Source organism: Phyllostomus hastatus, unplaced genomic scaffold (assembly GCF_019186645.2).
Source record: "Phyllostomus hastatus isolate PE091 unplaced genomic scaffold, TTU_PhHast_1.1 phas_contig_86, whole genome shotgun sequence".
In the NCBI taxonomy this organism is placed as follows: Eukaryota; Metazoa; Chordata; class Mammalia; order Chiroptera; family Phyllostomidae; genus Phyllostomus; species Phyllostomus hastatus.
In genome coordinates this window covers 67,618,411-67,635,973 of record NW_025333977.1, presented here as the reverse complement: position 1 = coordinate 67,635,973, position 17,563 = coordinate 67,618,411, and the positions used below count along the sequence as shown (strand labels likewise).

The window sequence follows — 17,563 nt, the reverse complement described above, 5'->3', positions numbered from 1 at the left end:
GTTTCTTCAGAGTGGGCAGTGGGCTCCGAAGGTTAGGGCCGTCCGATCGTCCCGCTCCATGACACATGCTCCGCACACACGGCAGCCTTTCTCTCCCAAGGGCTCTTCCCCCCGAAGACACGGCCCACGGTCTTCTCTTATTTACGCAGAATCTACTATTACGTTGAGAGAGAAAAAACCCCACAGCAGCGAGGGAACAAAAAGCATCTTTGCAGCTCCATGGTAAAGCTGTGGCTGGACCAGGCCAAGGCCTTCTCCCGTACTTACAGTCCACTCTTCACCCACACGGACTGGGTGTAGAAGTGCAGGTCCTTGTTCAGAACAGAGTTCACGGCCTCCTCGAGATGTAACTCTCTCCCTTCACAATGCTCCAGAGCAAAAAGGCTGATGGAAGGTTCGTCAAAAACCTAACAGCACAGAAAGGGGAAAGCATCAGCACACGGGTGGCCACAGCTCAGGGACACGCAGTCAGACGCAGAGCACCCTGGACCCACCGGGCTCTCAAAGGCATGTGGTTCCCTGCTGTACCCTCTAAAGATGTTTCAGTCAAAACTGCACTGGTGAGAGAAGATTCTACTAACCTTTATTCAGCCTTTTAAAGTAAAATAAAAGTTTCAGAGACCAATTTTATTTTCATAATAAAGATGGACACTTGCTTCTAATCACATGTTAGGGGCTGCTAATGCTTTTAGCTGGTGACAGCACCAACACGGCCAAGAACGGCACCCTCATTTCCCAGGAGGCCACACAGTGGTCGCTAAGAATGCAGACTTCATGGCTCTAGCCTTCTAAAAAACGTTCCTAGGGTGGGGAAGAAGGCATTTTTAATTTAACAACAAGCCAGAATGCACGGGGTATGGGGTGATTTCCGCATTGAAAGCAAGGACTCCCCGAACCCTCATGTTACACCAACAACAAAATCAACACAGCCCTTTCATTCCTCAGCACATGCAAGGCACCGTGCTAGGAGGCCCGGGGAATGAACAATCACAGTAATTGTAATCTATTGTGTGAAAAATACTTTAAAGTCTCCTGTGAGCTAAAAATGTTTTTCCTCTATTTTTTGTACCGTATGTTCAGTATTTATTTATTAAGGGAAACCCAATAAATAAAGCACTTTTGTTTTTCAAATTTTGAAACCTTAGGACAAGTCACAGCAAGGGAGTCCTTGCACACTGTTAGTGGGACTGTAAGTTAGTGCAGCCACGGATGGAAAAGTCCGGAGAGCCCTGGAAAAGTTAAAGAGAGACCTGCCTCATGATTCAGTAATTCCACTTCTGGGCATTTATCCGATGAGAACAGAAACACTAATTGGAAAAGATGTATGTACCCTTCTGTTCACTGCACTACTCGTAACAGCCAGCACATGGATGCCATGCAGATGTTCATCATGAGGAGAGCAGATAAAGAAGGTGTGCTGTATGTCACACAAACAGGAATATCTCTCAGCAGCAAAAAGTAATGACACCTTGCCATTTGTGACAAGGTAGATGGACCTAGAGAATAGTTACCAAGTGAAATATGCTAAACAGAGAAAAGATAAATACTGTATGATCCTCTTAAGTGTGTAATCTAAAAACAAAAAAAAGAAAGAAACACCCAGAGACAGAACAAGCTGTTGGTTGCCAAAGGGGAGGGGGCATGGGGTGGAACTAAAAAATAAAGAGAAAATTAAGTAAAAAATAATAAAAAATAAGCTAACAGGCCTGCTCCACATGTGGGCAGCTGACTAACTGTCAGGACACCACAGAGAAGCACCGACAGGGGTTTGTGTGGCTTTGATGGCACTTTCTAGTATTTCGGGTTGAACCAGGGAAACCTTTGAGTAAGGGTCCATCCCCAGGCTAGGAATTTCCCAGTCAGAGATAAGACTCTTTCTGCCTTTGGGAAAAAATAAATTTTGATGAAGAGAAATAAAGGAAATTGGTCTGTAGTGATAAGGAAAAATAGAAACAAACAAGAAATCAAAGCAAGGCAGCATCCCGTGCTCAAGGCGTCACTGACTCGCAGCTAAGCTGGGAGGACTGTGCAGATGCTGCAGCACGCCCCGGGTGGGAAAGCACATGCCCTGTGACAGAGCACAGAGGAAAGTGGGACTGTTTTTAGCAGGAAGGAGCAGGACTCAAGGGAGTTCACGGACGTGGCCGTGTGTGAGCTCAGTCTCTAGGGGATGCAGTGGATCTGGACAGGCCAGGATGGGGCAGAGGGAAGGCACTCTGTGCCAAGGAAGGGAGAAAGAAATTGCCTGGGTGTGACAGGGGTGCGGCAAGGCAACCCATGTGGCTAGACTGCAGAGGCCAACAGGAGGCAGGGCCACATGCTCCCACTGTTTGCTGCTGTCCATTGAGCTGCCTGCTTCTCCTCCAACACTGATGGGGCAGAAATGGGTCACTGCAGTGGGGAGTCCTTGAAGGCCTTAGGACTGGGGCCTGGGACTGGGCTAAACTGTCTGTGACTCGGGCACGAGAAGCACAGCACTGGCCGCAGGCACTGTGGGCGGTCAGTGAACGGTCAGTAGCAAAGAATGGACTCTCACGACTGAACTGTAGACGTACTTGCATAAGCAAAATAAATTATGAAAGCATTCTTCCTTGCAAAAGTGTTAGGAATAACAAAGGATGGGGAATGAGTTAAATGTCCACCGAGAGGGGACTGGTTAAATGAATTATGGTACCTTCATACAGAATTCTATACAGCTATAAAAAGTGAGATCTTTATGAAAGATCTATAAGATTTATTCTCTAGAAGCAAATACTAAGTGAAGAATAGTGCAGAACAGCATACTTCTCATGCTACCATGACAAGCAGAAGGGAAAGTTCACACATGTACACACACACATATGCTTGTATGTATGTTACAAATTTTCTTAAAACAGTAAGTATAAAACTAACCACGACTGCCCTTCAGGATACGCTTCGAGAGGATCAAGGGCAGAAGCAGGAGCCAGGATTTCTTGAGCGCAGGGGAGAGAGGGAGAGAAACATCAGTGTGAAAGAAATATGGATCAGGTGTCTCTCATCCATACCCTGGTCAGGGACAGAACTCAAAACCCAGGCATGTGCCCTGACTGGGAATTGAACCCACAACCTTTCACTTTGTGGGACAAGGCTCCAACCCACTGACCCACACTGGTCAGGGCAGGAGCCAAGTTTTTTACTACATGCCTTTTGGTATTTTTTGATTTTTGAACCATGGGAATATATCGCTTATTCAAAATTTAAATTGGTAATTATTATGCATATGTTTGCATATATGTGTGCACGTGTATGTACTTTTAAAAAATGGCCTTCAGGAACTGTATCTGGCAACAACATGAGTGAAGAAAAGAGACAGTGGAAGTAAAAGCACTGGAAGGACACACCAGGCTCAAGACAGAACCAGGCCTGCCACAGGGGGCAGGCGTGGGAAGTGAGCACTGGCGAGGAAAACCATCCCAGTGACAAAAGAGACATGACCAGCGTGGAACGAGTGAGAGAGGACACAGTGTGGGCAGTGTGAAGAGATGCGGCGGGGGCAGGGTGGGGCGGCTTGTCGTACTGAAGGAAATCTGGAGGGGAAACACATTCCGGAGCTGAGAACTTACACCTGGAGGTGGGTGTTTTAATGTGGAGAGAGCAACGGGATATATTTTTTTTAATTTTATTTATTTTTATAGAGGGATGAAGGAAGGGAGAAAGAGGGAGAGAAACATTGATGTGAGAAACATCGACTGGTTGTCTCTCAATCAGGGACCTGGCCTACAACCCAGGCACGTGCTCTGACTGGGAATCGAACTTGCAGCCTTTCTGTTTGTGGGACGATGCCCAATGAACTGGGTCATACCATTCAGGCCAAGATGGAGTAATGTGAACAGAGATGTTCAACAAGCACTGGACCTTTTCAAGTACAGAGATGGTAAGACGAGGAACTCTCAGAATGTGAGTCATAGCTCGAGCCAGTTATGGTTGAGAAATGGAAATGGATGGAAGACAGAACTGCGCTGACCTACAAAGACGGGCAGAGCTGACTGAACAAGTGACTGAGTGGAGGAGAGCCAAAGAGAAACATGGTGGCAAGAGGGGAGTCTGTAGGTATCAAACACGTCTGCGGTGCTGAGGAAAGGGTGACTGGTGAGGCGCTCTGGGTTTGGCAATCAGGAGGCAGCAGGGAACCTAAAACAACTGCCTGGCCTGTCGGACAGGGGGAGTGGCCTCTGGGCTGCAAGGGCCCAGGAGTGAGTGGTGAGAAACCGCAGGTGGAGTGTATCTACTAGAAACAGCTTGAGGAGAAGGAGGGAAATGAGCTAGTAGCCTATGGGCATGCTTGTGAGCATGAAGGAAGGAAGGAAGAGGGTAGTAGTAGGACAGAAGGAGGCTGAGTAATGCAAGACAGGAGGGCTGCTTCTGGGGAAGGAGTGAGAAGTCTAGTCCATCATCCCAGAACCTTGGATGGGAGTCAGTCCGTGAATGAAAGGACGGAAAAATAATGCCAAAACATTTTCAGGTTTTAATAGTAGGTAAGTGTGTGAGTTACTTCCTCTGATTACATTATTTGGCAAAGGTTAACTGCTGATGGGGGGAGGGCCGAGGCACCACACACAGGGCTTTCTGCAGTGAGGGCAATGTTGGTATGTCCACTCTTCCACATGTGGCTGCTAGCCACACTGCGACCAAGGGACTGAGTTTGTTTCATATAATTTTAATTCATTTAAATTTGCATAACCACATGTGGCTTAGGCACCTCTTCTGCTATCTGCAAAATAAAAACTGGAAGCATCCCAACAATTTATTAAGTAAGTGTACTTACAGTCCAGAGCAGCAATAGGTTAGCAGTGCAGCCAGGAGCAGACCCTAACTCACCCACTGAAACTGGCGACTGAAACCAAACCAACAGCCATTACCCACAGATAAGCTCCTGACTTACCTGTCGGACTCTCTCCTACATCTTCACCCTTAATCTTTTGAAAAAGCATTCCAGTTTACCTCCTCACACTCTTTACTACTTGTTGAGTTACTAATTTGTAAGGAAGAGCGCCAGGCAAGGAGCCTGGACAGGGCTCACAAGCCACTATCAGCAACACTTGCACTAGCAGTTTGCTGTGGTAAGAGCTACAGACATCTATGTTAAAGGCATTTAGTGGCTAACATGATGTTGTAGTTGCTTTGTTTTATTTAATTAGTCCTCAACCAAGGATATATTTATTGCTTTTAGAGAGAGAGGAAAAGGGAGGAGGGGTGGGGATTGAGAGAGATAGAGAGAAAAAAAACATCACTGGTTGCTTCCAGTATGTGACCTGGCTGGGAATCACACTCATAACCTAGGCATGTGCCCCGACAGGGAATTGAACCTGCAATCGTTTCGGTGTACAGGGTGATACCCCAACCAACTGAGCCATCTGGCCCGGGCTGATGTAACTGTTCTAAATCCCAGAGAGGTAAAAAATTAAAAGATTATGCAAATGCAATTTAAATGCTGAGCATTATTTTAAGAAAAATAGTACCTGTGTACATTTTCTCTCCTCCTTTTGCATAATGCCTACAAAGGCATTTTTAAAAAGGCTTTTGTTATGCATCAAATGCTATCAAATTCATTCCCAAACTCAAAGATGATCTACCAATTCTATATCTAGAAATTTATCTTAGGGAAACAATGAAAAGTTTGGTGCGGGGATCACAGAAACAGTTTTGAAAACGACAATGCAGGGAGTTTGAAACAGTGCAGAAAATGACTGAGATCATATAATATTTTTATGAGTTTATATGCAAGCGGGGACCCAAAGAAAACAGGAATTATCTTCTGGAGGGCGGGCCCCTTGTAGTACAGGCTTCCCTGCTACGTGAGTGTCCTAGGAACCCATCTGTATCAGAGTATTGGCTGGCGTTGTTGTGAGAGGCTGTGTTCAGTGTCAGTCAATTTTTTTCTGAAGACTTTTTCAATGCATTTGCCCATTTCATGATGGGTGATTTCTGAGTGCACCTGCCCACACCTTGCTGAGTGTTCAGTAGTTTTTGACTAAAAAGAACATACCATCCATGCCCCATCCTCCCTATTCACCCAATCTAGCCCCAAGTGACTTTTTTTTGTTTCCCTGGATGAAAAACATAAAGAGAAGCACTTTGCTGATGTTTAAGAGGTGAAATAAAAAATGGCAGAAGCACTCAAAAGCATTAAAATTGACAAGTTCACACACTGTTTTGAACTGTGGAAAAAATGTCTCAATAGGTGTTTTTACATAAAATGGGGGGTACTTTGAGGTCATTGAAGTTTAAGTATGTAAGAATAAATATGCATTTTTTTATAGATAAATTCCATTTTTGGGGGTCCCCCCTCATAAGTCACTAAGGCTGCACTATGAGACTGAATATATAAAGGGGCAAAGAACAAAAACCAGTAACATTAACCAAGGAAAAATAATATGACCGTCCAACTGATGCAGACAGATATCCGACCCTCCATTACTAGCAACAACAGGAATCACACGGTCTAATCTTTCAAACTTTTCATTTGAGAACATTTATTCTTTCTAAGCGTAAAGTCATTGCCTCCCGCCAGAAGTGTGATATATATTTAACTTGATTTTAAACTAAACAGTTTTAATTTAAATGGTCTTAATTTATAGTTATATTAACTTTATAAATATAGTTCATTTATAAATGTCCTATAAAGGTTTGGAAGGTTATGAGGGTCAACATTAAGTGCTAATGTAGGCAAGACGGCAGGGATGGTTAATAGGTAATCATTCGGAAGTAGAGTGCTGAAGAAATATTTTTAAATCATATTTTCTGATATATGTTCAAACATAAAAGTAGGAAGAGATATGCACTATTAATAGTCTTCAGAACTGAAGCTCCCATAGCAATCTGAAGCGTCCAAGGACAAAAGACACCGCCAGTGTCTGATCACAACTTGAGCTCTACAAATCTCTCCACCCTGGTCCCTGCCAATTTAGAAAACAGCCAACCCCTGGGGCCAAAGACTCTTCTCAGGTGTCCACAGAGACAGGACATTCCTCCTGGGTCAGGGCCACGGCATGCAAAGAGGATACAGTTTCTAGAGGGAGGATGTGGTAAAGCAAGAAAAATACTTGAATACATTTTGTAAATGAACTTGCAATAGGAAAAAAAAGAAAAACCCTCATCAGTTCTTATCCCATAAACCAAACTAATATTTTAAATGACAGCAATAGTAATAATAAACAGCAATAATACAATAACTTACATATACACCACTCACTATGTGCCAGGTGTGAGATATATATATATATCCATGCCTAACCCTTTATGTATATTTCTGAAATCCAACAAGCTTTAACACCCCAATTGTTTTTCCTAACTTATTTGACAACAAAAACAAACCTGAGTAAGTACAAGACTATCTATAATACCTAATTTGTGTAGCTATGAATATATTTTGCTACAGAAATAGGAATGTGTTTAGTTGTGGGGTGCTGCCCAGAACCCTCCTGGGAATGTTTGCTTGTATGCCATATATGAGCCATATTATATAAATGCAGTTTAAAATGTAAAAAACTGCAACTCCCAAAATACATTCAGATAAAGTTTGTAGAACTGTATTCACTCAATCCACACAACTTCCCTCTGGTGTGGGTACAGTTATTACTCCCACTCACAGGTAAAGACTCGAGGCACAGGTTGCACATGGTAGGTGGAAGAGCTGGCATCTGAATCTAGACAGTCTGGCTCCAGAACCCTTCCCTTAATCCCTGCAGGATTGTTCTAACATGTTCTAAGTGATTTTATCATGTGGGCTATTTCTGATTGGCAGGTGTGATACTCTCTGAAGTACTCAACTTCATCTTGCTCAGCTGGGCCATATGTGTGACCCCCTGTATGTACAACCTACCCCACCTGCTTAACAAGTATGTCAACCCCCTGAATTTAAAACTTTGACACCCTGGTAAAATACTCCACTAGAAGGACTAGATTTCTATCAAGACATGTTCAATATAATTGGATGCAAAATTTAAATGTAAGTAACTAGTAACTTTTTTAGATGTTTGTTCATTTCAAAGAGAGGAAGGGTGAGAGAGACAATGATATGAGAGAGAAACATCAATGGTCGCCTCCTGTGTGTGCCCCGACTGGGGACTGAACCTGCATCCTAGGTCTGTGCCCTGACTAGAAATCAAACCCACAACCTTTTGGTGCTTGGGATGATGCTCTGATCAATGGGGCCACACCAGCCAGGGCACAAAAAACTAATTTTTAATGTTTTAAAAACTACACATACTAGTACTTTGACACTGTCTAGTTCTTTGAGTTTCAAATCACCACTTGTGGTTTGAAAATGTGCTGATAGTACTTCAGGATTGCGTTAATTGGTTAGAGTCTGTATATAACATGTTACATTATTTTAAAAATATCTAGCAATCAGCTACTAGGAGAAGCCACAACTGCACAGACTGACAAGATCATTTCGCCCCAATCTTTGCCAAATGAACCACAGCTAAAAAACTAAGAATGAATGCACCAAGTTCAAAGGAAGTATTCATGATGTATACTTCAAATACCCTTCCTTCCCAGGGAAATACTAAAGAGCGTGCTGGCAAAAATAGTTACTCGGCCTGTCTACAACAAAATCAGACAAACATGTTCAGCCTTATCAAATCTTGATGTCGCACAACACATAGTAATTATTGTCTATGGGCTGTTACAATAGCAAGTGCTTATCATGTGCTAAAGGCTTAACATGTAATAGCTAGCTCATTTAGTCCTCACACTTTATTAGAAGAAAAAGCCGAGGCTCAGAGCTGCCACAGGAAGCCTAGGTCACGCAGCTGCCAAGCACCGGTTCAACTGGTCCGGAGCAGAGCCCTCACTGGTGAACTGCAGCCCCCCTCACAGAGCCGCTCTCCTCGGCTGGGAAAGTCAGCTGCGTGGCAGCTCTACCTTCCTGACTGGTCTTCTTCCTCCTCCGTCCCTTTAAAAAAGTTATAATACAGTTCAAAAAGAATACATAATATACAGATGACCATGTACTCAACACTGAAAGTAATGCATTTTAATTTTACTACAGTTGTATCAAATTGTATAAATAAGTGAAACATAACAGGGGCAGCTGAATTGTTAATTTCTCCCTCTCCCTGGAGGTAACCACTATGTGAGGTTGTGAATCTTTCCAGCTCACGCTTTTATACTTTACTAATAGTTACGCATCCTTTGTTTTTAAAGTTCACAGAAATGTACCTCATGACATACATTCATTCATCTTACTGTAATGCGCATTAGGACCACGTGTAGCTCAGCGCCACCCACTGTGAGGACTGTACCACACTTCCTTGCATGAGTGTGCCCGTGGTTTGCTCCATCCACCGACGCCTCACCAGACATCTCTGTTTTTCCTGCCCCTCCCCGCCACGACATACCTCCTGCTAGCTGTGAATCCCACTTCTCTGCCATTAAATCATACCTTGGTGTTCTCAGGTTTTTGAATGTATGTGTCTACAGTAAGGTAATGCAACGTAGTTATTGTTTCAATTGGCACTGACTTCATCCCTTGTGAGGTCTAACATCCTCTGAGTGTCCTTAGCCATTTTTTCCCCCTTCTATGAAATGTCTATTCATATCCTCTCCCAAGTTTGGAATCAGGTTTTTCTTTTTTCTTTTTTTTTTTTTCAGTTGATTGGAAAGCTCTTTTTCTCTTCTGTGCACCAAACCTCTGCAGATTATAAGAGCTGCAAATATACTCCTAGTCTGGGGCTTGCTGCAGTAGGCTGAATAAATAGTGTTCCCTCACCTCCACCCCCCCCCCCCCCCCAAAAATGTCCACAGCCTCATTCCTAAAACCTGTGAATATGTTACCCAGCGTGGTCATCGGGAGGACTTTGAAGATGTGATTAAGAGTTAAGAATCCTGAGGTGAGGGAATTAGTCTGAGTTATCCAGACAGGCCTAATACAATCATGAGGGACCATACCAGAGGGAGGCAGAAACTCAGAGACAGCAGACCAGAAGTCAGAGTGATGCACTTTGAAGCTGGAAGAGGGCTGTGAGCCAAGGCGTGCTGGGGCCCTCTAGAAACCAGAGATGGCCAGGAAGCACAGTGTCCTCTAGCACCTTCCACAAGTCCTGCCAATACCTTAATTTTACCCCAGGAAGAGCCTTTATGGACTTCTGACCTCCAGAACTGCAAGACAGTTGCTGTTGTTAAACTGCTAAGTCTGCTAATTTGTTACAGCAGCAATAGGAAACTAATACACTTGCCTTTACTGATGTGTGCTTTGTGATTAAATACATCCTACCACAATGTCACTGAGGTATGGTCCTATGTTTTCCTCGAAGTTTTAGTTTGTTTTTCACATTTAGGTTGCCATTAATCCTTCTGGAACTCATTTTTGTGTTGGGAGTACAGCAAGTGTCTTTTTCCACGTAAAGGGCCAATTGTCTTAACACCATTTATTTAATAGTTCCTAACAGCTGCACTGCAATGCTACTTCTGTTGCTTCCCACACTCCGTTATTTATGTAGGTCGGTTTCTTCCATGCTGCCCCATCCCACTGCTCTGTTCGTCTCTCCAGGCACCAGCACCTGGTGTCTTAGTTACTGTGCCGTATGATGAAATACATAAGAGGTCTTGCCTGTTGTTCTTAGTATCCTGGCTATTTTGGACCCTTATTTTTTCAAATTAATTTTAGGATAAGCTTGTCATATTTTACTACCCTCTAAAAAGATGAAAGTTTCTGTAAGCATTTTGACTAAAACTGTATTAATTTGGGGGAAGATCACACCTTTACAATACTGAGTCTCCTCATCTAGAAAAATTTACCTCTCCATCCTTTATATCCTTCAACAAAGCTTTTATAATTTCTCCCATACAGAACTTACTTGCCTTATATTAAATTTATTCCTAAGTACCCTGTGGTTTAATTGCTATTTATGTTGTATTCTACAACTTCAAAAAAATTCATTTTACCCCTGGCTGGTGTAGCTCAGTGGATTGAGCGCACCTGCAAACCAAAGAGTCACCGGTTCGATTCCAGTCAGGGTACGTCTGGGTTGCAGGCCAGGCCCCTAGTGGGGGCACGTGAGTGGCAACCACACATTGATGTTTCTCTCCCTTTCTTTCTCCTTCCCTTCCCCTCTAAAAATAAATAAAATCTTAAAAAAAAATTCATGTTAACCCTAATAAATTATCTGTAGTAGATACTCTTGACAATTTTGTTTCTTCCTTTCTACTTTTTTTGTAGTGTTAATCTTACTACAGTGGCGAGGACTCCAGAATAATGTTGAACAGAAGTGGTGATAGTACAGCATTTTGTCCTCCGTACGAATTTAAAAGGTAATGCTTCAAATGTCTCATCAGGAAGTAGGTGTGCACTATAGATTTCTGTTGGCCTTTACTTTCAAAATGTACGGAATAGTTAGTACTATTAAGTATATGTGGATTCAGCCAAAGATTTCATGGTAACCAAACTCCTCTATACTTTATAAACCCATCACTTCTTTTCATTCTGTGGCTGGATTTATAGTCTTCTTCTATTTGTAGATGTGCACCTTGCTCAGTACTCTTGCACAGAGTGAATGGCCAATCCTTATTCTACTTCTTAAGATCATTTATGTCATCACTGTCATAATTTCATTTGAAGTTTTTCTATAGCCTCTTGCTATGATGTTTCTTTTGCTCTGCCTACTTACAGCTGCCAGGATTGGATCATTACTTCAAAGGAGGCCGATTTCCATGCCAAGACACCATGGAGACACTGTGGAAGCAATGCGTGGACTGCTGCTCCCATGGAAACACTGTAAAGCAGGTTAGCCCAAACGCTATGAGTCCAATGCTAAAATATTTCATTTAGGTCTTCCACCTGCCTCCGGCTCCTAACCCACTGTTTTGGGGGGCTGTTATTACAGCATAACCTTACTGAAAGCTCACACACCATCTTATTCCCACAAATCACGTAAGCCTAAGGCTGGGTACATTCTTTTTCATTTCCAATTAGAAATATTCTCAAAATACTTATTTGCAACACAGCAGGAGGCTGTCAAAAATTGGAAAATACTTGTTCTAACAGTTCATTTACGTATGAGTTCACTGAGTCCAAACACTTGATTTGCCCAAGGTCACATCAATGAGAAGAAAATTATAAGCTCTGTTCTCAGCGTTTTCCACTGCAAAATGACTACAATTTACGCACCCATGGACTTCTGGAATGTAACTTATGTCTGCACAAATACAAATCCGCCTGAAACAAAGTGTCACTGTGACACATTCTGATCCTGTACGGAGGTAAAATCTTAAGACTCGTCACTATTACACCATTATGATACTTTAGCAATTAGTCACAGAGTGTCTGGGATTGCCAACTGTACATAGGTAACACCCTCAGGGCTCTCCAGTTTCAGCTTCAAAGTCAACTTAATTGGACAGAATTATTTCGTAGAATGAATCCAGAATCACAATGGACTGTGGCACAGGGAGTGGTATTAACAAATGCCTAGAAAAAGGCGTATCAGTCCCTGAGTGAGGACACAGGAGGAGAGCGGATGTGGAGGGACTCAGAGAAGTGGGTTAGGCAGAGTGTGTTGAGCATATTCCAGGGAAAGAAGGCACAGAATCTGGAGAAAGTGAGCCACTGGACCCTGGAGAGTGGGGGAAGTCTTTTTTTGCGGAGAAGGTTAACCCAGGTAAGCTAATCTCAAGACATCTACCTCATTTTATCCAAATCTATGCTCAACGAATAACACTCCAATGACTAATTCAGTTCCCCATGTTCTTCCAGCGAGACAGAAAAATGCCCAGGACAGAATTCTCAAGCATTCTAGTCACTAGAATCCACCCAGTACAATTACCAAGTTGACCTTCTGGTTTACATACTAGTCTCCTAGGTCTGAGAGACTCGGGGCTTCAGGGCCACTCAGGTGAGCACGGCTGGCTTCATCCAGGAAAGGCTTCCTGCTGGGGCCTCTTCATCGGCGACCTGTGGGTTTCTGCCGGGACCCCCAGACTCACTATTCCTTCCATTTCAGCACCAGACCTACTGCCTAAACAGGTCTTTGACAAGACTTTTCAAAGATTTAAAACCTCACCATGCAAAGGCCTTAAGAAAATGAAATGTACTGTCCTTACATAAACTGGATACACCCTTTAAATCTGTTCTTGGAGTGAAAAGCCTATAGCTCTCACATCCTCCCCAGAGGGCACCTTCACCTGGGCCAAAACGGGGCCGTGCAGCTGCACATCTTACTACACAGACACTTCTCTGTTTTCACTACTAATGTAAATCATCCATTTCTGACTTCAAGGATGTGAAAGAATTGTAACTCTTCAAAGAAAGATAGTAACACTTACTGATATTGACTGTTTCTAAAATGCCCTCCTTAGAAACTTGGTTGTTTTAGCTCACTGAATTTATAGTCCTATAAAATCCTTTCAAGATAGTATCTTCATGTTAGGCTCTTATTTTGCTTTTAGAATTACCTGTATTTTTCAGACTACAACACGTACTTTTCCCCCCCAAATTTGGGGGGAATAATGGTTGCTAATGCTGCTGTTGAGTTCTGTTTACATTTACATTGATGAAATATTATGTTATTTATGTTATTAAGTATTTTACCACATTTTTTGCTTCAAAAAACTTTTTTTCCTATCTTCCTCTTCTAAAACCTATGTGTGTCTTATGGTCCGAAAAACATGGTAACACCAAATAAGCATCTATGCGCTGGTTTGACCACTAAACATTCATAAGAAAATTCCTTTCCAAGTAATTGTGGACTACTTTGCAATGCTTTTTTAAGTCTTATCAATCATTGGAAAGAGTCATCAGACCTTATGCTTTTCCTACCAGCTTTACCCCCACAGACAGAAAGTATGAGTAGTCACTTAAGTCTTTCCAAGTTGGTGTCTAAGGGGCCACTGAGAGAGACCAAGGATTCTATTTCTATTCTTGTTTTGCAGCCAAGACTCTATCCTTAGCCTGTACCAGGAATACTCTACCAGAAATGCCTTGTGAAATAAGACCACTTTGCTTGGTTTGGGATCAAAGATCCTGAGTATGGATATCACCCCTGAAGTTAGCTCCGGCCGAAAGAACTGAGAGAACTGAGAGAACTGAGAGAGATTCCTCCACTCTGGCTTTCAGTCATCTCGTTGTAAGTCTCTGCTTTGATCAAATGCTCCTAGGGAATCCCCATAACTAGGCATTTTGAAAATATCCTCGACTCTCACTATTTCCTTTGCACAAACCCTACTAACCCTCCTACTAACTAGGAGCCCAGAGCTGCTGTCCCAGAGTAGAGTAGTGACCCTGTTTTCCTCATGTATAAAGTTTTGAGTAAATGTGATCAAGGAGAAACCACTTTATAAAGTGGGCCTCCAAGGTGGCCTATGTAATTCTGCACACATTAGGCAGGAAAGCCCAAGTTCCCCCCCAAACAAAGTTTGAAATTAATTCCAGTAATGGGCCATGTCCTAAAGTAACCCTGTAAATCTGAGCAGCAGAAAAATTATGTGGTTTGTCTAATAATAAAATGATCAATTATTTTTATTAAGTAGCTCTAACAATTATAACCATGATACTAATAGCTAATACTTATCAAATGCTCACCATTCATGGGTATTTTACAAGGATCTCCTGATTTAATATCCCAGTGGCCTAATAAATTTATTATCTTTTATAGATGAGGATGCTAAATAAATTTGTCAATGTCACTCAAAGTGGTTGAAGCATCAACCTGGGATTTAAACCCAGGCCTGTATTACTCTAGTTCCTGAGTTTAGCATTCCTACTTAAAAAAAAAGAGGAAAATATCAATGTTATAGGTTACATTTTAGTTCAATTTCATGAGTGAATCTCAAGTTTATAATCCACAATTAAGCTATTCAAAATTTTATATTTGCCCATGTATCATTGCTTTCAACATCACATTCTCATTTATGGTAATTAAACTGGACAAGAAAGTCTTATAATTATGCATTCAGCCAAGTACTTACATAGTCAATGGGCTTGAGGGATTTGATTGTAGATGTCGGGCAGCCACAAGAAGTAAGGTCAGCATACAGGCCTTCTTCTAACACACACTGGTTATTAGAAATGTCCTCTTGGTAATACAGGAGCCAGCTAAAAAGATAAGCCGGGAGACAGTCAGCCTGCCTCAGCTGGCAGTGTCGGCTCCTCGTGATGCTGTGGGAACTGGGGTAGGAGCATGGCATAAAAGTCATGGTGCTGATGAGCAGCAAATACTGTTGCTCTAAAAAACACAGGTATCACTATTATTTATTGTGTGCTCACCACGTGCCAGACAGAGGCTGAGTACTTTACATATATTATTTCACTGTGTCCTCAAAAATTCCATGAGATAAAACCATATTTTTATAGGCAACACAATGAAAGCTTGGAGAGGTTAGGTGATTTGCCCAAGGTCACCCCAGCTATTACGTGATAGAACTGAAATTTGAAAGAAGACATCTGTTTTAAGCTAAAGACATTAACTGCATTTAGTGCCTTCAAGGACAAAACTCTGGGATCAAATTATAGTGATTATTAAGGTCTGGAACACATTTGAAGTCTTTTGGGGGAAAAATAAAAATTTGTGTCCTTATTTAATAATCAGCTTGCCTTCAATCTGGGTGCATTAGAAGCTGGTCTTCTAAAATTGCACAATAGTTTATAAAATCTGTCCCCGCACATTTGAGAGCTAACTAAGATTATAGAAAAGAAATAAACCCTTTGGAATCTTTGATACTGAATTATTTTCAATCATCAAAGCAATCATCAAAGCTTGGTTAAGACACAACCTTTTGAAAAGGAGGAGCCCAAGGGATAAATTAATTGGCTGTTACTACTTCAGTTTTGGTGTGTTTAAGATCTAGCCCTGTATTTTAAGATGACCCACACTGTACTCTGGCAAGACCAGGTTACTTTCGGAAAACCACAGAAATGCTCTGTGACACTGTAACTCACTGTCATATCTTCTGTGTAACAAGCATTTATAGCCAACATTTATCAAAGGGTTTCAGTGTGTCAGGCATGGAGTTTAGCCCTCCATGTGCATTATTTATTTATACCTTGTAAGAACAAAGACAGCCCAGAGCAAGTAGAAGGAAGGAAATAAGCAAGATCAGAACAGAATTAAACAACATAGAGATTAAAAGCACAATTCTAAGGATCAATAAATCCAGGCGATAGTTCTTGGAAAAGATAAACAAAGTTGACAAGCCTTTAAGCAGACTCATCAAGAAAAAAAGGGGGAGGACCCAAAAAACCACAATCAGAAATGAAAGAGGAGAGATTATAATTGATACCACCAAAATACAAAGGATTGTAAGAAATTACTATAAAGAACTGTATGCCAAGAGATTTGAAAACCTAGGTGAAATGGACAAATTTCTAGAAAAATATAATCTTCCAAAACTCAATGAAGAAGAAGCCGAAAGCCTGAACAGAACAATAACAGCTGACAAAATTGAAGTAGTAATCAAAAAACTCCCAACACACAAAACTCCTGGACTGGACAGTTTCACAGGAGAATGCTTCTGCAAAGTATTTCAGGAAGAGCTAACCCTTGTCCTTCACAGACTATTACACAAAAATCCAAGAAGATGGAAGACTCCTAAACTCTTTTTATGAAGCCAGCATCATCCTAATCCCAAAATCAGATAAAGACACAACAAAGGAAGAAAACTTCAGGCCAATATCGCTGATGAACATAGACAACAAAATCCTCAACGAAATACTGGCAAACTCCATCCAGCAATACATTAAAAAGATACACCATGATCAGGTGGACTTCATCGCAGGGATGCAAGGATGGTACAATATTCGCAAATCAATAAATGTAATACATCACATAAACAAAAGAAAAGACAAAAATCACATGATCACATCAACAGATGCAGAAAAAGCATTTGATAAGGTACAGTACCCATTTATGATTAAAATCCTCAGCAAAGTGGGAATAGAGGGAGCATTCCCCAACATAATAAAGGCCATATATGAGAGACCTACAGCCAACATCATACTCAATGGGCAAAAACGAAAAACCTTCTCACTAAGATCAGGAACAAGACAACTGTCCACTTTCACCACTTCCATTCGACATAGTATTGGAAGTCCTAGCCATAGCGATCAGACAACAAAAGGAAATAAAAGACATCCAAATCAGAAAAGAGGAAACAAAATGTCATTTTTTTGCAGATGACATGATAGTGTACATAGAAAATCCTACAGACTCCACCAAAAAACTACTCGACCTAATAAATGAATTTGGTAAAACAGTGGGATACAAAGTCAATATCCAGACATCAAAGGCATTTTTGTACACCAACAATGAAATATCAGAAACAGAAATCAGGAAAAAAGTTCCATTTGATATAGCAACTAGAAAAATAAAATACCTAGGAATAAACCTAACCAAGGAGGTAAAATACCTGTACTCAGAAAACTATACAACACCGAAGAAAGAAATTAAGGAAGACACAAACGAATGGAAGCATATACTGTGTTCATGAATTAGAAGTATTAACACCATCAAAATACCCATACTATCCAAAGCAATGTATAGATTCAATGCAATGCTTATTAAATTACCAATGGCATATTTCACAGACATAAAACAAACACTTAAAA

General features: G+C 41.6%; 1 protein-coding gene across 2 annotated transcripts in view; it reads right to left on the bottom strand.

Moving 5' to 3' along the window:
• Positions 1 to 17,563, bottom strand: part of CRYBG3 (crystallin beta-gamma domain containing 3) — a 121,518-nt gene that overhangs the window by 13,240 nt on the left and 90,715 nt on the right. For both annotated transcript variants that reach the window (XM_045850868.1, XM_045850869.1), the window contains 2 exons: positions 14,929 to 15,055; positions 268 to 407 (listed from right to left, as the gene is read on the bottom strand). In XM_045850868.1, the coding sequence (XP_045706824.1) occupies positions 268 to 407; positions 14,929 to 15,055 (267 nt within the window). The remainder of the gene's footprint in view (positions 1 to 267; positions 408 to 14,928; positions 15,056 to 17,563) is intronic.